Source organism: Rhinolophus sinicus, chromosome 4 (assembly GCF_057876585.1).
Source record: "Rhinolophus sinicus isolate RSI-liver-muscle chromosome 4, RSI-T2T, whole genome shotgun sequence".
NCBI classification, from domain to species: Eukaryota; Metazoa; Chordata; class Mammalia; order Chiroptera; family Rhinolophidae; genus Rhinolophus; species Rhinolophus sinicus.
In genome coordinates, this window is record NC_142504.1 from 105,382,375 (window position 1) to 105,395,569 (window position 13,195).

Sequence of the window (13,195 nt, forward strand, 5' to 3'; positions counted from 1 at the left end):
CAGGGGGCACAGCCCACCATCCCTTGCGGGAGTCGAACCGGTAACCTTGTGGTTGAGAGGACACGCTCCAACCAACTGAGCCATCCGGGAGGCAGCTCAGCTCAAGGTGCCGTGTTCAATCTTAGTTGCAGGGGGCAGAGCCCACCATCCCTTGTGGGACTCAAGGAATTCAACTGGCAACCTTATAGTTGAGAGCCCACTGGCCCATGTGGGAATCGAACCGGCAACCTTCGGAGTTAGGAGCATGGAGCTCTAACCACCTGAGCCACCGGGCCGGCCCCTCTATTTGACTTTTTGATTTTACCCCTTTGGTATAGGTTTTGCCCATTTTCTCCTCAGTCTGTGCATTCACAGTTATTTTTTGGTGTTTTCGCACCAGTCACTGTTTCTTGGTTTCTTCCCATTGGGGACAGGAGGGTATCTGCCTCCACTCAGGTCATCCCAGTTCGCTTGTACTCCATTGCCATCTCTCCCTGCTCCAGTCCCTCAACTGAGGCCTCATTTTCTGGGCATCTGCTGCGGACGAGGCAGTGGGGATGCAAAGAGGCGTGGGACACGGGCTCTGCCTCCAGAGCGCCCGCTTAGGGGCTCTGTCCTCTCTTCCAACACCCTGATTTGAGTCGCTCTTGGCTAACCACTTTGGAAAGGACTCACATTTGAACACAAAATCCGTGTTTACTTGTGAGTCACCTGGATGCCCCCCAGTAATAAGTGATGACGTTGCAGGTAATCGCCCTGTCTTACTCGATGGCACCTTCCCTGTGCTATCCTCTGCCTGAAAACTGACTCTGCAAATCCATTTTCATAGCAAGGCCGCCCCTGGCCCTCATTTGTTCGGGAAGCAATTGCTCCCAACTTTGGTCAAGTGCTTTTCTATGTTGACGTGTATTAGCTGTGGCCTTTGGGATGCTTTCCCACAACTCGGCATGATAATCAGGGTCCCACTCCCCACAGCAACGGAATTAGCTCATGGGCATCGTGGAGCCCACCTGCCGGCTGGAGTCCCTGCCCAGGTGGGGATTGTTGATGGGTTTTGATTACCTAGACTAAAGTCCGTTTCTTTGACAGAAACAGTATATAGAGTTGACCATATTTCAGTTGCTGGTGGGTGGCTAAGTGTCCCACAGTTGTTTAGAAAAGGGGGAGAGTATGACTGTCTCTACTCAGCATAGTCTCTGGCTCAGACTAACAGCTGCTGGTGGAGGCTGTGTGTGTCTCATCCTGACTGACACAGTGAAGCTTTTGTGCATCTGAAGAAAAACCCATCAAGGAGAGAACCTCCGTTGGAACCATTCGTCACAGCTTGTTTATTTGAAGACTGCCATTATTTCTGTTCTTTGTTGTTTTTTCTATTAGAAAGTAAGGTGTATATTTACTGTATGATCACGTGCTAATTTTTTCTTTTGTGTAGGCTGATATTCCAAATAGGTTTGAAATGAAGCTTCACAGAAACAACATTTTTGAAGAGTCCTATCGGAGAATCATGTCTGTGAAAAGACCAGATGTCCTAAAAGCTAGACTGTGGATTGAGTTTGAATCGGAGAAAGGTCTTGACTATGGGGGCGTGGCCAGAGAATGGTTCTTCCTGCTGTCCAAAGAGATGTTCAACCCCTACTATGGCCTCTTTGAGTACTCTGCCACGTAAGTTAGAATGTGTCCCCACTGACACAGTTTTATTCTTAATGACTTGAAACGTCACAAAAGAAGAAGCAGCTCACTCATCTGCAATGAGTTAACCCCCCACCCCACCCTTTACACGCCTAGCACAGGTTCTGATGCGGCCTGGTGAAATAATGTATGTACTCTGTGAACGCCTGAACAAGATTTTTTTTCTTGTCTGTTGGGTTCGTGTCATTGAAATTGAACATGGGCTGGGTACTTGTGGTAAGGAACAAAAGGCAGTTTTCGTTGGTCATGTTATGTTAATTCAGGAGAATTTTTCAGTGTCACAATTCAGAAAGTCTCTGTTGTCATCGTCGTCTTATGAACAAAAATAGTTTCTGAAGTTAAACCAGTTAAAGGCAAATGATGGTGGCTTTGAGGCGCATTCATCAGAGCCCAAAGGGCCGTGCCCTGGTCCTGTGACGGAAGAACCAGATCCTCTCTCACATTAGGATTTCACCATTGCCAGGCATGGAAACTAAGAGATTCAACCGCTTTCTCAGGAATCAAATGCTGGCTGCTTACAAGGCCAACCATTCCTCCCCAGGGTGTGGAACCGCCAAACGCTTAGGCTGGACCTGAGCCTCCTGTAGAATAGCTGTTGACCTTGAGGAAAGGCAACCCATTCGCTAAGGGGACATGGGTTCGTCCACATCTTCCACCTGGTGCCAGTCTCCTAGGGGCGATTTTGGAAGGCAGCCTCAGTATCCTAGCCAGTTGCTCTAGCCAGGAATTGCCTAGCTTGTTTGTCCTGGTTGTGACCGAGTCCCATGAGAGAGCCAGCTACGTAAGCTTGAGAGAAACCATTCAAACAGCGGCAGGGTAGGGAGACTGTATCCTCATCTCTCACCCGTATTCCCGGAGGATCTGTCTATGGAGCCCAATTTGAAAACCATCGATCTTCATGATTTTGAGACCAAAGAAGGACAATTAGGGACATGAAAACATTTTGTGGTTTACATTGTTGAGACAGCTGTGTGCATCTCCCAGGGGTCTTGTGGCTTTTCAGGGTACAGTGGCGGCCAGACCAAAGGTTGGACCTGTAGGGAAAATCTTAATCCTCAAACCAAAAGCCTTTCAAAGGAATGAAGCCTCCTCCTCACGTAGACAACCTAAAGGGACTCCCTCCCGTGTGCAGTCCCTTTGTTACGTGGCATTTTGCCTCTTCCCAAGATATTGGCAGAACCATATGAAATTGACATTTTTGTTCCTCAAAAATAGTCAAGTATCAAGTTTCTTTTTTTTTTTCCCTAGTGGTCTGTCCTTTTATTTTATTTTTTTAACTTATTTTTTAAATTTATTGGGGTGACAATTGTTAGTAAAATTACATAGATTTCAGGTGTACAATTCTGCATTACATCATCTATAAATCCCATTGTGTGTTCACCACCCAGAGTCAGTTCTCCTTCTATCACCATATATTTGAACCCCCTTACCCTCATCTCCCACCCCCCACCCCCCTTACAACAGTTTCTTATGGTTTAACTCACATAGGGCATATGCACCAGCTCTGTTAGACCTTGGTCATTGGTCATGGAAAGGGGCTAACTAAACGGTAAGTCACGTTCTCTAGCTTAACGCCTTTCCCCATCAGCTGCAGAAAGTTTGCACGTGCACTATAAAAGCTTAATGACAGGTGGCAAAGGAGAATTCAAATTCTTGCATTTCTTACTGAAAAATATGATCGGGCTTTTTCTGTCTCTTCCTCCCCAAAGGGACAACTACACACTTCAGATCAATCCCAATTCAGGCCTCTGTAATGAAGACCATTTGTCCTACTTCACTTTTATTGGACGAGTTGCTGGTCTGGCAGTATTTCATGGGAAACTTTTAGATGGTAAGTTATTAAAAAGTCTTGAAGTAATAAAAATAGTGGACAGCACTCAGTGCTGTTTGTGGTTCCTTATTAAGTGTCTTATCTTTTACATCATATAGATTTTTAAGCAAAGCTTCACTGGTTCTGTGTATTTCAATAAATTATTTTTATGTTTTGCTCATAATGGAGGTTCTTTACCCTGATGTCATCTTAATTTGAGCACTGAGGACATAGTGTGAACATACAGTTTAAAAATTTTTTACAAAAAAATACCTTGTGTGAAGCACAGAACATTCTGTAATTGTGCATTTTCTATTTTCCAGAATAACTTTCCTTTAGTGAGAGCTAGATTTGGTGACAGATGGAAAAGATAATTGAAAAGTTAATTAAAATGATGTAATTCACCCAATATCTTGCTATTGTTTCATTTGTCCCCAAATTATTATTTATTTTTTTGAATGAGAAAAGACTATAACTAATTTCAAAGCAATATTTATAACTCAGCTAAATCCCTGACCCTGGGACCACTGCTGAAACAGATGGCACAAAATAATCTCATTCTTACTTAGAGCATTTAAGTCATGGAAGAATTTCAAGGAACCTTAAAAGTTAGAAATGAAGCCCCCTCCCTGGCTATATATATAGGCTTATAATAGAGACTTCTAGTGGATTTAGTCATTTCAAAAGTAAGAGAACACTGTAGAAATCAGTGAGGAGGGAGAATCGGTAATATTTTGAAGGATTTGGGGGTGAAATGGTTGAGGATGGAAGAGAGAGAGTAGGATTTGAATTTAACATTACAGTCTATACAGATTTCCAGGGAAATTATGTTAATTGCATCTATAGAACCTTTGCTAGTCTAATAAGTAATTGATGTATCCTCTGTACTTTATCCTTCAATATATTTTTACTAGTAACTGCTAGCTGATTTTGATCCTTGATTTCAATATTTTATTTTAAGTGGGGGAAATAAGCACTTTTTTCCTGATGAGAAAGAAACTGTATTCTTTCTGTATACGTGTATCCTGTGAATATATTTTAATATGCAACGCTGGAGTCATACCATAGACTGTTTCCACTGATAAAATCCATTTCAGCCTTTTCTTAGAAGGCCATTTTATTTACCTTCTGCCAAGTGAGAAGACATTCTTAGTTGCTGTAGGGAAATAGAAGATTTCCATCTCGTCCCCTTCCTGTATTTCCTCCTCATTACTGCCCAAGAAATACAGAGAAGATGTGGTCCTGACCTCAGAGACCTTGTAGTCTAGTGGGGAAAAAACAGAAGACTCAAAGTGATAGAGCCCGAGCAGAAGGGAACACGCGGAGAACTCCCAGGAGACACTGGTTCGGCTGAGAGCGCTTTACCAATATCAGGCTTACCTTGCAGAGGGGGTAGGATTTGAGCATTTAGCAGCTGGGACCATTTCAGAAGAGGAAGGGCTGGCCAAGGGAAGACTCCGTGGAGGGAGTAACGAGAGAAGCAGGAACAAATGGGGGTGTCTAGGAGACCGCTGCAAAAGATGATGCCAGCGTACGTGAGGAATTACAAAATTGAGAGCCAGGATGGCCACAGAGTGTGTGTCCAGCAGTGTCTTTAGTTTCTTAAAAATGGGAGTGCCCCCAAAGTCTGAGCACTCATATTCCCTTCTATCAGCTTCATTCTCTACCTCCCTAGACACCAGAGGTGTTTGAGTCTGCAGCCCTCGGGCCACCCTGAGCCAGTGAGAGTGGGAATACGCTACAAAGGATTAGTGACTGATTAGATGGGGGGTGGGGATGGGGGGGCGAGCCTGAGGTGCCAGTGCCCCCGCTGAGGAGGTGTGTGATACTCACTCCTTGAGGCTTGTTTGTTACCTCCCAGGAGCCTTTTTGACCCCTTTCTGCGATACCACCTCTATTAGCGTAACTGCCCTCATTACTACCCGTCTCCCCCCCAAAAAACAGGCCCTCATCTCCTTGGTCACAGATTCCTATAGAAAGACTTTGACGGTCCTGTCCTGGTCCTTCATTCAAATGGCAGGCACGTTAATCTTGGATGTCACTTCTCGTGCACAACAGTATAAAAGATTTGAAACTAACCCCGTTTTCATCATATTTTAGGTTTCTTCATTAGACCATTTTACAAAATGATGTTGGGGAAGCAGATAACTCTGAATGACATGGAATCCGTGGTGAGTAAATAACAGATCACTCCCGCTGGGCATCACAGGCCACTCGTGCCTTACAGAGAAGTAGCTGCGACCATGCTGTAGTCACAGCAGTTTTTATGGGTGTCATCGTTCAGTGTGAAAACATTTCGTTGTTCGAGAAATGAATTGATCTCCTTAATTTTTCTAACCAAGTCGTTCCCATTAACTAGAAGTGTGGTACTTGGGTTGGATACAGCCACATGTCAGTTACCTCTACTGAGCCAGGGCTGGGGTGACCAAATTAAATACAAGACTCATCTGGAGACCTCATTGTAGCCCTTGTTTTCCATCGAAAAGTGCTAGTACTGAATGTTCAGAGATTCATCTGCTGTCCCTCTGTCTTCTGATCTCATAAAATGTCGGGGACACAGGCCAAAAGCCTAGATAAAGGAAAGGATACACACAGTCACCCTAGACGTGGAAAGGTAAGCGACCACTGCATGTGGAGAGGAATAAAACGAGTTAGAAAATGAATGCTGTGATACGTTTTCTGGAAAGTGATTTGGGTTTCCATGTTTCATTTCACTGATTTTATCTAGGCTGAAGGGATTTTCTACAAGCACGAAAACTGATGCTCTTTTCTTCATCTACTGTTTGCTTCGGTTTTTCTTTTAATTTAACTGTACCCCCACCGTCTCACCTCTAAGCCTAGGAGTATTTGCCCAAGCCCCAGCACACTCACACAGAGCCATCGAGAAGCATCTTTGTCCCTTAGAGTATCTGCAGATCTGCTTTCACTGTCACTCGAGTCAGAGGGTCTGGATACCCTTGGCCTTGCTGTGGTGCAAACTGTGTTTGTCTCTTGTGTAGTTGGGTCCATGCACCATCTTCTCATTACTTACCAGGACCGATCACCGTTTATCACATCGCCTTTGTGTGAAAGCAGAGGAGGACGCTGCAATGCACTTGTATCCTCTCCCTGGTTTTCCCATGGGAAGGTTGCTAGACACAGCCACAGTACCAGTCTCCGATTTTTGTTTCAACTTTCACCTTGAACTTAACGTTTGATGCTTTTATTATTGCACAATGAGGAAGCTAGGAACACAGACATTTTTCTGAGTCTTAATTAGTTTTATACCCCGTGTTGCCAGATGGTGCACACATTCTGTTTTGCCTTCTCAGAGCCCATCAGGTCCCAGCACCAGAGCCCCTGGGGGAGGAGGCCAGGCCTTTGCGGCTTGTGTTCTGGGTTCTGACACCAGAGCAGCCATCCCGTTTGCTTACCCTGATTTGTAAAAGCACAGCGAGGGGCGTGGCTTTCAACCGCTGATACTCAGAATGTTCTCTGTCCTTCCTATGGTCCTCTGATGTTTTCACTCTTAAAAGTTGGGAAGTATATTAATCTCTACACGTTCAATTTTATAATTTGATGACCGCCATCCAGAGCAGGCTGCTTCCTCTACACAGGACAGCATTCAACTACAAACCCCTGTTGCTACTAAAACATTTGTTTCATTTGTATTTTAAATTAAAGGGGTAGAGTAGGTTTGGGGTGGAGCAGAAAACATTACATTAGTGACTAATGTAATTCTTGACCTGTCTGAATGGAATTAATTAGAAGGACTTAATTATTTAAAGTCAAACAAGTTTGTCTTTTGGGGGGGAAAAAAGCCTAATTTTAATTTCCATGTCATTACTGTAGGATAGTGAATATTACAACTCTTTGAAATGGATCCTGGAGAACGATCCTACTGAACTGGACCTCATGTTCTGCATCGATGAAGAAAACTTTGGGCAGGTATGTGTGGGGCACCCCAGGATCCCCTCTTTGACTTTCAGAGAGTCTTTGCTGCTTCACAGGTTGTAACCCAATTTTGCTGGACAATTAAAACCAACCCCCCCAGTTCACAGGTCCCTTCCTCAATGGAGCCGACGCGCCTGACCCCAGACCATATTACTTCAGGATGTCTCCCATGTTTCCTTGTGGCATATGCCATGGATGACTTTGCATTTATTTGTGTGACTCGGAGCTTAGCATCTGCCTCTCCCACCAGGCTCAGTCTTAGTGATGGCAGCGTTGGGTCTGCCTTTGGCTCACCACCTGGCAGACTGTCTGCTACGGGGTCAGCCGGCACTCAGAATAGAGTTGTTGAACCGAAACCGTGGGCATCAGTGATACACTTAAGCCCTCACCTCTTTGAGTCCTCGGCAAAACTGTTGCCTGCGATGCAGGTTATTCTAACCCATAGAGGAAACCCATGCCTGTCTTGCGCCAATAGATGCCATCATTTCTTCGGCAGAGTGAAGTTACCACAGAATTGAAATGCCATGCATCCGGCCTTTCTCGGTGCTTGGAGCTGCGTTTTTTGTTTGTTTGTTTCATTCCACAAGTAGAAATACCAGACCATGAAGTTTGGCGGTATCTGTCACTTCATGTATGAAATTGCAGCTGTTGCCATTATTTTGCCAGTTGTTTTCTTAATGGTTGATGAGACTCTGGAGCTGCTGGTTTCTGGGGCCTACCATAAGTAGCATTTCAGATGAACAGATTTCAACCTATTTGAACAACTGTCCTATGCCAAGCGGAAAGAATAAGCCGTATACCCACGCAATCATGTACACACACAGACACATGCACACACCCTACCTGGAGGAGGCACCCTTATAGCGCTAGAATAAGTAGAAATTCTTACTGCAAGTTCAGTACAGCAGCATCTGATTTGGTTGTTTCGAAGAGGCACTAGAAATGTGGGCTTTTAAGAAGCTGTGCAGGGGGGAGGGGCAGAAAATGGGCACCGGGCCTGTAGGAAAATTCTTCAGGACCAGGCATGAGTTAGTTAGCTTAAGGCATACATTCTCAACTGAGGAGCCACTGCCCCAAGGGGGCAAAACTTGGTTCTGGGCGGACGAAGGTCTCAGCCATTACAATGGCTTGTGGACCTCCAAAGGGCAACAGTATATGTCACAGATGTACTGTGGATCTCTTTATTAAGATTGCATGGGAGAAAAGGGGCAAATGGGAAGGGGAGCTATAAAAGCTCTTTAGGGGGTGTTCATGAAAATAGGCTGAGAAGCACTGGGTTGGAGAAAGGGAGTGAGTGAAAAGGCAGAAACTGGAAATAGGAGAGAAAGGTGAGAGACAGAGCAAAGTCCTGGCAGAAACTAGAAAGAACCAGCCCCAGAGCCCAATGTGGAAGTGGCCCCAGGAAGGGCGGAGGCCTTGGCTCCTCAGAGACCAGGTCAAGGAAATGGATGGCGGCTACAGGAAATGCAGAGGTAGAAAGGGGGGCTGATGCAGTTCTCTCAGCACGGTCACTCGCTTCCATGTCTGCGGGGAGAGGCCGGGAGGGTGAGGAAGGTCCAGCCCCTGACGATCGTCCCACAGGGTTCGTGGAGCACCAAGCATAGGGGAAGAAGAGCCAAACCTGCCTGGCCAAGTCCAGTACATGCCATGTGATTCAAGCAGCTTCTCAGCAAATTCCTCAGACACTGGGCATAAGGCATCTTGGAAAGATTGGGGGGAAGCATGTGAATGCAGCGTTTCAGCTGTGAGAGTCACAAGTCCTCTGGTCTTTGTAGTCTTTGAGAGTTAAGTTCATCCTCGGGCCAGCAGACTTACAGAAATAGGCCTTTTTTTCCCACAAGTACTTAGTGAGCTCCGTGTTAGTGCTTTGCGTGCTGGGTCCTTAAAGAATTCTTCCACAAGACAGTGCTGATGCTGGCCCAGTGAGTAGTGGGGAAGTGGTCGGGGGTGGCAGGAAGCCCCCAGAGACGAGGTGGAGAAGGGTATGCTCCCAAGGAGCAGCACACTTGGGTTCTAGCACTGGCTCCATCTCTCCTTGCCTTGGTGTCCTGTCAGAGCAGTCTGCCTGCCTGGGCCTTGGCCATTGCCTCTCTAGCCGGATTGGCTCCTGAGCTTGGCCCCTAACGTCAACTATGGGAATCGAGGGTTGACACAGGCCCCCTGTTGGACTTGCACTCCTGATTGGACGGTCCCTGCTTCTCTCATCTGGCCGGGTGGGCAGGTGGCCTCAGTGGCACATGCAGCACGGTCTGTGAGCACGTTCAATCCGTCCCCTCCTGTAGCAGCGCTGTCTGAAATTAGCAGGTGTGAAGTGGCAGGGAAACACACAAACACAACCAGGCCACGCTTAGAATGTACAGGCAGAGGTGGCGGCAGGCCCAAGACATTTATGCACAAAGAGTCAGGCTGATCCCATTGTAAGAGTGTGGGCTTTGCCATCAGACCAGTTCAGGCTTGACCCAGGCTCTCTCCACTTCCTGCCAAGCCTCCCTCTCAGCAAGACAATGGAGGTGATGGTACCTGCCTAGTAGGAACAGCAGTGATCTCCCCTGTGACGAGCCTAACATGGCACCTGAGCCACAGGAAGCAGTCTGCAGTCCAGCCTTTGGAAGCCAGTTTAAAAAGTGGCATTTGCACAGCAGCTGTAAGCTACTACCCACTAAAGTGTTGTCAGTGAGGAGCAAGCATGGCACACATTTAACACCGTGGAAAGCTTAGACTAAGAGGCACTGATGGCCAGGCTCTTAGGAATTACCCCTGACGCTTAGGGAGCAGACCTGAAAACCCCCCTCCTCTGCCTGTCCTTGAGCCATCTGTCACTGCCGTCTGCAGAAATCCTCGGTCAGAATCAACCAGAAAAACCAGACCACTGCCCTCAGACCCATGGTGGTTTGACCTCCTAGCTTGGTATGAATAGTATAGTCCCTTTAAAAAAAAAAAAAACCACAAAAAATATTATTTTAGTATGTAGTTTATCTGATTACAAAAGATTAATCTTTAGAATAAAATTAAAGCCAGCACAATAAAAAAAATCACTTCAAGTACCAACCACCTGGAGAAAAATCACAATTAAAATTCTGATTTATATCTTCAGAATAATTCTCTGTAAACACATGCATATAAGATGTTTTTTTACAGAAATGGAAGTGTACAATGCGTAGTTTTAACTCAGTATATCCTAGATACCTTTCCATGTCAGTACATATCAATGTATACCATTTTAATGGCTACAGTGAATTCCATTTAATTGATCATATACTTTTTAAGCATGCCCTGTTGGTACGCATCTAGGCCATTTCAAGTATTTCACTCTATAAACAGTACAGTGATTATACCTGAAAATACATATTTTGTACACTTGACCAATTTTTCCCTTGGTATAAATTCCAAGAGAAGTTATTAAGAAAAGGGATATGCACATCAAAATTTTGATGCCTGTTGCCAAGTCATCTTCCAAAAAGGATGAAATCACTAGAATCCCACCAACGATGTAGGAAGAACCATTTCTCCACACTCAGCAACACTAGCTGATTTGGCTCTTTTTCATCAGCTTTTGGGGGCACCAGATGTTTTTTTCCTTCCCCCTCTCCACCCAACTTCATCTGTGGTTGACCCTGCCATTTAATAGCCCTCTGGAAATTGCAACTCCCAGAAAAAATTCTATCTTATTATAGCTGATCTGTGCTGGAAGCCTCTCAGTACCCAGAACTGGGGTTGAGTTTATTAACTTGTCATTTGGTGTGGATCTGCTAGAAAGGGTTCATTCCTGAGGGGAACAGCAAGACAATCTTTGAGGAGGAAGAAATGGTGGGGGGTAAGGGTGGGGAACTTTCACGAGTTTATTAAAAAATACTGTAAAAGTATAAATAAATACTGTCCACAAACTTCCAAATAACTGTCAAAGAACTGAAAATATTTTACCATAAGAAGCATCCCCACCCACTCCCTAAGCAAAACTGTTTAACAGCCTCAAGAGTTGCCATGACCTGTCCAGGATAAGAACAGAGAACCACAGGGGAAAACTGGATGAGATGGAAAGACAGCAGTGGAGAGAGGGAACACGGGCAGGGAGGAAGGATTTGAACAAAACTGAAAATACAATAACAGTTCAAGTCCATATTGGGAAAGTAAAGAGTTGAGCTGACATTTTGAAAAATGGAGTTCCGTCTTGTGGTGGAAAACCCAGATACTTCCCAAATAAAGAAAAACATGTGAAGGGACTAGATCAATGTGCTCTGATTGGGAAAGCTGTCTCAATGTGAATAGGAACAATAATCGAGTGCATAATCAGAGCAAACCTTTGGCGATAAGCAAGATCTAAGTATTCAGGTCAGAGAGGCCAGCCTGTCCCTGGGTGTGTGTGGCTGGGGGAAGGAGGAAGGCTGAACGTGGGCCTCTGCCAAAGCAAGATGTCAGTACAGGCTTGAATCTGTCCCTCTTGATGGATGTAAGCTGGAAACGTACTCTGGAAAACCTCCTCCTTCAGGCGTGGCCTGCTGTCAGATGTAGCTGGGTATGTGTGTGTGTGTGTGGGCGCGGGGGGGGGGGGGGGGGCGGGGGAGAGACTGAAAGGAATCCCACCAAAATACGGATGTGGTTATCTTTGAATAGGGCAGTTGTGAGTGGTATTTTTTTTTATTCCTTTTTCTTTTTTCAAGATTTTTATGAGAATAAACATTTTATTTGTAAAACAGTTGGCCTCTCCCTCCCTTCCCTTCTACCGTTCATTGCTTTGTATTCACTGATATTAAGCCAGGGCTGGCCCACGTGACAGGAGAAGGCCATACCTTCATTTCAGCTGCTTAGCTCTTTATGATCAGGTAAAACCATCTCTCCAGCTTCGTTTCTTAGGTTCTTTCTTTTAAGTCCCTGCATTTTGCCTCTTTGAAAGCAATTCAACATATCTTTTTTATGACTATGAAATCTAATTTTCGGAAACAAATAAAATCCATTAGAATTTGGATCTCGGTCGTCTTGATGAATGTGCCCTGTCTTTTCTGTTAACATACTTAATTTCTTAATAAATGAATAGCAGATGAAAAAATGTTGCTCCTTTCCATTGTTGCTAAATGTATGAAGAATAATTGAAACTCATAAATAACCATAATTTGCTTTTAATAATAACATCTTTGAATGTGTGACATTGTAACAACTTAAAAACCTCGTTAGACATTCTCTTGTACACAAAGCCTGTTTACTCTAAACTATTTCTGAATAAATTTTGCTTATCTTCCTTTTATAGTAAGATATTATTACTCAGTAATAATATACAGAATAACTTCATGATGGTGACCGCTGTTTTATCTTTGTAATTACAGACATATCAAGTGGATCTGAAGCCCAATGGGTCAGAAATAATGGTTACAAATGAAAACAAAAGGGAATATATTGAGTACGTATATACATATTTACTACCTTTTATTGAATTGAACGGCGTATTAGGTTGGCATCCCTTGCCTTATAAAACAGTTCATATGGACATATTTTCAACAATATGAGTTCCTTGCTGGTTTGGGCTAGTAGGAAGTTGAATTATGGGGTGGGAAGTATGACTCATATCATGACTTCAGTTTGCTGCCATAGGAGAGAGCAGCGGAAGGAGGAAAGGGTGTACGTGACTGAGTCACGTGGCAGACACTCTATTGGAGTATGTGGATATCTAGTCTAAAATTGAGAACCGCAACAGGGGAATGAAGTATCAAAGAACAGTGGGTAAATTTAGGAACAACCAAAGTAAAATATTTCATCTCTCTCCCAACTTCTTTTCCATAGTGAAAATGTAGC

General features: G+C 44.6%; 1 protein-coding gene across 12 annotated transcripts in view; it reads left to right on the forward strand.

Annotated features, from left to right (window-relative positions):
- The window catches only part of NEDD4L (NEDD4 like E3 ubiquitin protein ligase), a 310,035-nt gene that overhangs the window by 281,063 nt on the left and 15,777 nt on the right, over positions 1–13,195 (forward strand). For all 12 annotated transcript variants that reach the window (XM_019755309.3, XM_074339904.2, XM_088798016.1 and 9 more), the window contains 5 exons: positions 1,412–1,641; positions 3,378–3,499; positions 5,579–5,649; positions 7,310–7,405; positions 12,730–12,803. In XM_019755309.3, the coding sequence (XP_019610868.2) occupies positions 1,412–1,641; positions 3,378–3,499; positions 5,579–5,649; positions 7,310–7,405; positions 12,730–12,803 (593 nt within the window). The remainder of the gene's footprint in view (positions 1–1,411; positions 1,642–3,377; positions 3,500–5,578; positions 5,650–7,309; positions 7,406–12,729; positions 12,804–13,195) is intronic.